General features: G+C 46.2%; 1 protein-coding gene across 1 annotated transcript in view; it reads left to right on the forward strand.

The window, feature by feature from the left end:
• The window catches only part of glra1 (glycine receptor, alpha 1), a 45652-nt gene extending 37411 nt beyond the window's left edge, over positions 1–8241 (forward strand). The window contains exons 8-10 of the mRNA XM_019871405.1: positions 2312–2526; positions 4352–4498; positions 7415–8241. Of these exons, the coding sequence (XP_019726964.1) occupies positions 2312–2526; positions 4352–4498; positions 7415–7729 (677 nt within the window). The 3' untranslated portion in view covers positions 7730–8241. The remainder of the gene's footprint in view (positions 1–2311; positions 2527–4351; positions 4499–7414) is intronic.
• The last annotated feature ends 6 nt before the right edge of the window (positions 8242–8247 follow it).

The raw sequence follows: 8247 nt of genomic DNA on the forward strand, positions 1-8247 counted from the left end.
CCACACACACACACACCCACACACACACACACACACACACACACACACACACACACACACACACACACACACACACACGCGCACACAAAGTTCTCACACACACACACGCACACACACACACACACACACACACACACACACACACACGCGCACACACACGGATGAATCATTTCAATCTTGTCCTGGGATGGAAAATATGGACGTATCTTAAAAGCTCTCAAGTGTATCGTCCGCATAAATCCAGCCGCGGCACCCTCTTTTTTCCGTCTCCTCTACTTCTTCCTCCCCCGCTTGATATTTGAGGCATATGAAGGTTGTTGCAGATATTGACGGTGCTTATGAAATGGCCGGTCAGCCATCTTACGTGGCGCATTTGTAAGGGTTTGTTGACGTAGCGGTGTGGAGATGTGGCTGGGTTGGGAATTGTGGTGGTAGTCATTTTGTAGCACCGTCGGAATGCGTCGTTGAGGATGGGCCGTCTTGGGAAAGTCCAATCTGCTCACCTGTAGGCCACATTTCCCACAAGGGGAACACTTGCGATTTCCTTTCCATCATCATTTGACCAACCGCAGAGAAGAGGTGAGCTGTGATGTTCGCAATGCGAGCCCGAAGGCACTTTGGACGTCGGTTTCAGTCGACAGCAGAGGGCGGTAAAATGATGGAGGAAAATTCTTCAATCTATCAACGCAGTATTAATTAACGTGAAGGCCGTGTTTAGACTCACAAAAACAAAAAAAAATGCCTGGAGTTCCCCTTTAACTTTTGCTTGTAAACATCATGGAGAGACTGAGATACTGGGATTTTTCATGGACATTTCCGTCAACTGTCGAGAGAATTGAGAGGCAGAAATTTGTTATGATTGTGCGACATGAACGTTTTCCAGTGTAGCGTCGGCCGTGTTTTTTCCGTCGGCGGCCATTTGACTTCCTGTCGCTGTGGTTTGCTTCCTGCATTTTGATGTTGCCGGAGATGACAAAGATGGCAGACTGCTTTCTACACCGTCAACTTCTTTCTCCTCAACTCCACCTCACGCTTCAGCCGGCACAGATGCCTCCCCACTCCTTCGTCTCCTGACTGCCTACTTGAACCTTCTCCGACTCTTCGTCTGCTTCCTCCGCCGTCAAATTGAGTCTCCTCATGTCCTCCTTTCGCCGCAGTTGGTGCAGACCCAACTCAACCCAACTCTATTTATAGAGCACTTTAATCTGGCTGAAAGTTCATTTTACAGTATACCGTATTTTCCGCACTATAAGGCGCAGCTAAATGCAATCAATTTTCCCAAAATCTGACAGTGTGCTCTTGTATATAGTGTTAGTTACAGTCTCTTTATAGGCCCCATTTTGTTATTTCCCTGTTAGTGTTCCTATGCCATCTAGTGGTGATTATTAGGAACCGATTATAACCTAAAAGGGTTCTGCCCCACACTAATTGACAGGTGCATTCGCCAACACACACTCAAAACAGACAACTACTTTGAGAGCTCTGCACAGCCGTTATGAAATGAAGATAATACCAAAAGCATCGTTAACTACTGACTAAACGGAGGAAGAAGGAGACATTTTGTGAGATATTTTGTGGATGTGAGCCCGCGAGGTTCGTGTGCCTTTTTTGCTGAATCAATTGTCTTCATAACTTTTGTCTTTCATTTGTTTTCTAAAGCCATTCATATTTATGTTTCATGTCCATGTTTGTGACCAGTTCTCATGGCTTTGTTACAGCTGCAAAGGTTGTGAAGGCTCTGTATAAATAAAGCCGCATTGTATTGTGTTCCCTTTAGTGTAGCTCCATCTAGTGGATGGATAGCGCAAATGCAGCCACTAGTGTAGCTTCTATTCTATGCGCCTTATAATGCGGTGCGCCCTATATATGGAAACAGATTTAAAATAGGCCATTCATTGACGTTGCGCCTTATAATCCAAAGTACCTTATAGTGCGGAAAATACGTGAATTGAATCTCCTCACGATAACATTACATAGCGCGATAAAAGCTGAAGTGTAAACATTTGCACCAGTACCTGGGAATCAATACCAGTATGCAGCGGTACTAATTTTTGGTTCTGTGACCTTTTTCTGTGTTTGTTGTAATAAATCTCATTTCTTAAATCAAATCATCCGTCCGAGGTGTTCGTTTATTTATTCAGGTAGTGTTGTAAGATGAGTTTGACATAACACTGAAATGAAGCAACGAAATGGTCGTTTCTGGAGCGGTCAAGTGAAATTGACGCACCTGAATATGTCTGTCGGGAGCTTTGGATGTCCTTCTTTGGTGTTCTTTTTTTCCTGATGTTGCTGCGATGTCGTTGTGATTCAGGCAAGTTCACGTGCATCGAGGCCCGCTTCCATCTGGAGCGTCAGATGGGTTACTACCTGATCCAGATGTACATCCCGTCGCTCCTCATCGTCATCCTGTCCTGGGTGTCCTTCTGGATCAACATGGACGCTGCCCCTGCCCGAGTGGGCCTGGGCATCACCACCGTGCTCACCATGACCACCCAGAGTTCGGGATCCAGGGCCTCCCTGCCCAAGGTCAGCCGCAATTAAAAAAAAAAAAAAAAACAGTGGCCTTTTCAGAGCTACTTGGTGGCATCCCGTATTTGTAGTCAGTCGGCCATTTTACACTGCTGTTGAAATGTGTAGCGACTCAAGCTTATCCACTGTATAGCGCCTTCAAAGTCGCTCATTTTTAGTCAACAATATCGTCCACTATAGGAAATAAAACGGGGACAGTGGTGCCTGGAGATGCAACTGACGCGAGTTTTTCAAGACAAAAATTTTTCTTTGCTTTAAATTTGTAAGCGCAGACTTAAGGTACGAACACTTGTATGTAGGTAGGAGGCGAGTGACGAACAATTCCGAATCGCTGACTCATTCCTGACTCCCTCATAATCACGACAAAGGCATTTTTTTTTTTCGTGGAACTATCAGGTCCACTGTAGAGTCCACGAAATAAAAATCTTGAAATAGCGCTTCGTGAGTCGAGAATGAGTCATTGTATCCAAACACAGCCAATGTTCACGTGCAAGGGAAAGATGAACAAAAAAAGAGAAGTTAAAAAAAAGACAACTAAATGTTTTCCTGTGAGGGATTTTCAGATTAAAGAAAGAAAAACAGTCATAGCTTGCGTGACCCAGTATAGGATTGTATAATTATGTCCAGGGAAGCTGTAATCCCCAACACACACTCACTAACGGAGTGTACACGCGCGTGCACACACAAACACACACACACACACACACACACACACACGCAAAAGTGCGCGGTTTGTGGACATTAGGTGCTTCATGCGCTCTAAAAATTGAACAAGTGAACCGTGATTCCGCTGCAGTTCAGCTGTCACAATAATGATCACACAGCACAGCTGAGCTTATGCGCGCTCGCGGACACACACACCCACACATACACACACCTGAGTGTAGCTCACTCACTCACACACACACACACAAACACACGCGCAGACACACACTGCTGCACATCCAGTCGCTGCACGTCATGATGAAGGTGAGATTAGCGAAGGAAGGAAGTGCACAGGCAATGAGCAGAACGCCGTTAGCGTAGGTAGCACAGTTAGCTTCTTGTGTACACGAACATGACGCTTTCTTGTACTACTCAGCATTTGTGTAAATACTTTAGGGTTTTTTTTGTTGTTGTTATTTGTCAACCAAATGAATCAACATTTTAAGGACTTTTTTTGAAACTCAAGAACTCCTTAATGGGCCCAGTGGCAGGTGTCAACGTGCTTTGAAAATTCAGCCCCCAGTGAAAATTGGCAGACATGAGTAGACCCACAAAAAGGTCTCAAGAAGCCAAGCCCCCAAAAGATACACAAAGTCAGCCATTTTGGTTAGAAACAATCATTTGAGGGCTCATTCCCCAGAAATTTTGCCCCTTAAATTTCACAGTTTCACATAAGAGTGTGAAATTTGGTAGAAATGTCTCTGATGAGAGGGCCCACAAAACTAGAAAGTCCCAAAAGGGCATGCCATAAGAAAACATAGTCTTCCATTTCGGTTTGAAGCAACCATTTTCGAGGTCGCATTTTGCCCCTGGAATTTCTTTTTAACTTTCTGCCCCCAAAGCCAGTTTTCTGTAGCAACATCGACTTTGGTAGGCATCTCTATCATGGATGGACCCATAAAACAATCAATTAAACACAAGCTGCAGGAAGTCTGCTATTTTGTTCTGAAGCAGCCATTTTATGCTCATTTTTGGCCATTTGTGCAAATTTGAATAATTGGCTCCCGCGGGCCACATACAATGACGTGGGGGGGCCGAATATGGCCCCCGGGCCTTGACTTTGACACCTGTGTCCGAGAGAGTTTGTTTTAATGCATTTCTGGGCCGTCGTCGGCAGGTGTCATACGTGAAGGCCATCGACATCTGGATGGCTGTGTGTCTGCTCTTCGTCTTCTCGGCGCTGCTGGAGTACGCCGCCGTCAACTTCATCGCTCGCCAGCACAAAGAACTCCTTCGCTTCCGCCGGCGGCGACGGCACATGAAGGTCATTTCTTTAACTTTCGCTACAAATGTCTACATTTCCAACAAACACTAAATTGGGAATTAAATTGGGTTTCGAAAGACAAATATGGACAAAAAAATGTTGTCCACCAGAAAGTAAAAAATTCTGACAAATCGAGTCATGTAACAGAGGAAACCAACAAAATGTCGACACAAATGTTTTGGATGGTTCCTAGAAGACAAACATTGGCAAAAAAAAAAAGGGATTTTTTTTTTTTTTTGTTTTGTTTTTGTCTTCCTTAAATTTTAAAATGAAAGATGAATAGTGAAGGTAATGTACTAAAATAAATGTCAAACAGAGGAAACAATCAAAAAATGTCGGCTTGAAATTAACTTTTGGAATATAAATGAATTTAAAAAGATGTTTTTGTCTGCCTGAAAGTCCGTAAATGTGAAGAAATGTGTCAAGCGTGAACAGCTCTTGCTGTGATGTCATACAGAGGAAACCAACAAAAAAAAAATGTCTGGTTTGTCCATACAAACTCTTTTGATCATACTTAAGAAGACGTAAACAAAAAGTCTATTTTTGTTCACCCAAATCTCCTCAAATCTGACCAAAGATAATAATATAACAGGAAACCAACAAAAAATTTTCACACAAATGCCCAGAATTAAAATCTCAGAAGAAAAACATTTGCTTTTGGCTGCCTGATATGTTTATAATTTGACAAATGTTGTATAAGGTGGTCATGTGAAACCAAACAAAAAATTCAGCGTTCTTCAAACGGGACAAAATTTCCCACTAGGTATGTTTTTGTCCAACTGAAAGACCTCAAATGTGACCCCTATTAATGGTCTGAGTTGATTAGCATTTCAAGCGAAGACGATTGGGCGCCGATCGATAAAGAGATGACGCGACCTTGTCAGCTCCAATTAAGAGGCGGAGCCATTAGCGTGGCACTGGAGGCGGCTTGTTAGCCACCATCGATCCACCCGCTGGCGGTGGAGAAGCTCGACGGCGGCGAGCGCAACGCCCTGAGGGACGCCGCTCAGCAACGCGTGGCTCCACGGGACGTTTGATTGATGAGCATGCCGGAATACAGGGCAGCTCTCTGATTGGTCGTTGAGGATCACGCTTAACTTCCCGGAAAGAAAGTTAAAAAAAAAAACAAGAGGGAAAGCCAGAGCGAAAAGTTATACTTCCATTTCCTGTTTATCAACTTCCTGTTGCTCTCTCGTATCTTTTCATTCCTCTTCTTTTTCCTTCACTCCTTTTATTCCACATTTGCTTGTTTTTAATTCGACTTCCCGTTTTGTTTCTTTCTATTTTCTGCCTCTTCCGCTTTGTCTTATTCTCCCTCTTTATTCCACCTGCTCTCATTCACTCTTGCTTTCCATCCACTCGCTGTTGCTCTCTTCATATTTTCCTTCCACTTCCTGTTCCGTTCTCTTTGTTGATTCCACTTCCTGTTCATGTTCCCAGGAAGTTACTTCGGATGCCATCAAGGCTTCTCCGACTCTTTTTTTTCCTCCCCGTCCTCCTTTTCTTTCTCTACCTCCCCTTTCCTCCAGTCTTTTGTCTCCCATTGATCCTGGCAAGCAGGAACGGCCATCATCTGTCATAGTTTAGCTCAAGGGCGCACGGAGGTCCGTGCGTGCGCAACGTGTGTGTGTGTGTGTGTGTGTGTGTGTGTGTGTGTGTGTGTGTGTGTGTGTGTGTGTGTGTCTGAGAGAGATACAACAATAGTGTAATACATCGTGTTGCCTGAAGTCAAGGACAGAATTGGGACACGAAGGCTAAAAATGGAGCATGTTACCTGATGCGCACGCACACACACACACACACACACACACACACACACAAACACACACAGGGTGTGCCGGTGTGCATCTCCATGTTATTTGTTGTGGTTTAAATATGAGTGATGGGGAGAGGCAAGGAAGGTGAGGCGGCTCATTCATGACGTGCTTTTATTGGTGGACTGAAAAGTTCAAGCTTGTAATTACATGGTAGGCTGTCCACTGTAGTAACCGTTGTCCCTGAAAGGGTTAAAAAGGGGACTGTCCTCGCTGTCCGTGCGATGTTGCAGCGGTGTTTCAGCGCCACGACATCCAGAGCTTTTAGGATTTCCTGGCGGAGCTCTCTCGCCCCCAGGGCCCTGCCACCGAGGAGCATTTTCACCACCTTGGTGACCTTAGTTCTAAGGGATACTGTCCGAGAGGTTACCTGCTTCCTCAGTGGAATGTGGGAAGTCTTCTCCCCACCGGCTCACAACGTCCCGTTCGAAGTCAGCAGGAACCCATCCCCATGATACACAGTTTGTGCATCGCTTCCAGAAATGACGCATGGTGAACTGGAATTTCCTCAAAACTGTCTCAAAGCCTTTCTCCGTAGCCCCACCGAACTCCGCCCACAGAGTTCTTATCTCGGAAATCGCAAAAGCCGCATCCTTCTTGCCTAGCCGGGAACCATCACCTATCGCCAAAGTGCTCCTTCTTCAGCTTATCGGCATACCTGGCTGCTGGTGTCCACTGACGCGTTTTGGGGTTGTCCGCCACGACAGGCACCGCCCACTTTTACGGCCACGGCTCCAGTCGACCGCCTCAGCAATGGAGGCGGGCAACATAGTCCACTCTGACTCAATGCCCCCCCTCCCTCCCAATGTACAGCTGCTGAGCTGGTACCTCTGATGGTGGCTAACTCCAGAGTGGAAGAGAGTTGAACCCATCCGAAGTTGACTGGCCCCTGAGCCCAAAAAAAAAAAAAACGCTGTCCTTTGGTTTTTAATCACCACGGGAAGTCTTTTGAGCTGTCCTTCACTGAGGACCTGTTTGCCATGGGTGACTCTTCCAATGGGCATCAAGTCTCAGACAACTCAGCTCCGAGGATCGTTGGGACGTATGCGTGGATGGCTCACGTGTGTGTGTGTGTGTGTGTGTGTGTGTGATGTGGTTGCAGGAGGATGACGGCGGCGGCGACGGTCGCTTCAGCTTCCCAGGTTCGGGTTACGGCGTGGGCCCAGCGTGCCTGCAGAAGGACGGCATGGCGGCCATCAAAGGCAACAACAACAATGCGCCGGGAGGAGGGGCGGGGCACGCGGTGGGGGCGGTGCCCGAGAAGAGCATCGAGGAAATGAAGAAACTTTTCATCAGCCGCGCCAAACGCATCGACACGGTGTCGCGCGTGGCCTTCCCCCTCGTCTTCCTCATCTTCAACATCTTCTACTGGATCATCTACAAGATCATTCGGAGCGAAGACATACACAAACAATGAACGCAACCGCGACCTTCTTCTCTTGCTCCTCTTCATCGCTATCGTGCTTCTCCACCTTCTTTGTCCTCATCCTTTTTTTCATCCTGCCTCTTCTTCTTCAGCAGTTGCTCTTCCTTTTTCCCACCGCTTCATCCGCCTCTTCCTTCGACACATCCTTGTCATCTTCTCTGCCTCCCTCTTCATTTCTTCCTCCTTCAGTATCTCCTCTTCAAGATCGTGCACAACAGACATCGAGTCAACTCCTCCTCTTCATCCTCCCTTTTCTCCTTCTCTTCCTCCAGACAGGAAGTGAATGGCTGCATGACAAAAGAACTAGAAAAAAAAATCTATTGAGCAGAAGAGGCCACGCCTACTGAATCTTATAGGTGGAGTCACATGTGTAGAGGGGGTGGGGCCACCGTACAAGCATCACAAACTCAAGCTCCTCCCCCTGATGGGACACGACCAGTATATTTATGAACTTTTTGTTTTGTTGCTAATATGCTAGCACGCTAACACCTTCACAAAGCCCCCCCCCC

This window comes from Hippocampus comes, unplaced genomic scaffold (assembly GCF_001891065.2).
Source record: "Hippocampus comes isolate QL1 unplaced genomic scaffold, H_comes_QL1_v1.1 scaffold83, whole genome shotgun sequence".
Classification (NCBI taxonomy): Eukaryota; Metazoa; Chordata; class Actinopteri; order Syngnathiformes; family Syngnathidae; genus Hippocampus; species Hippocampus comes.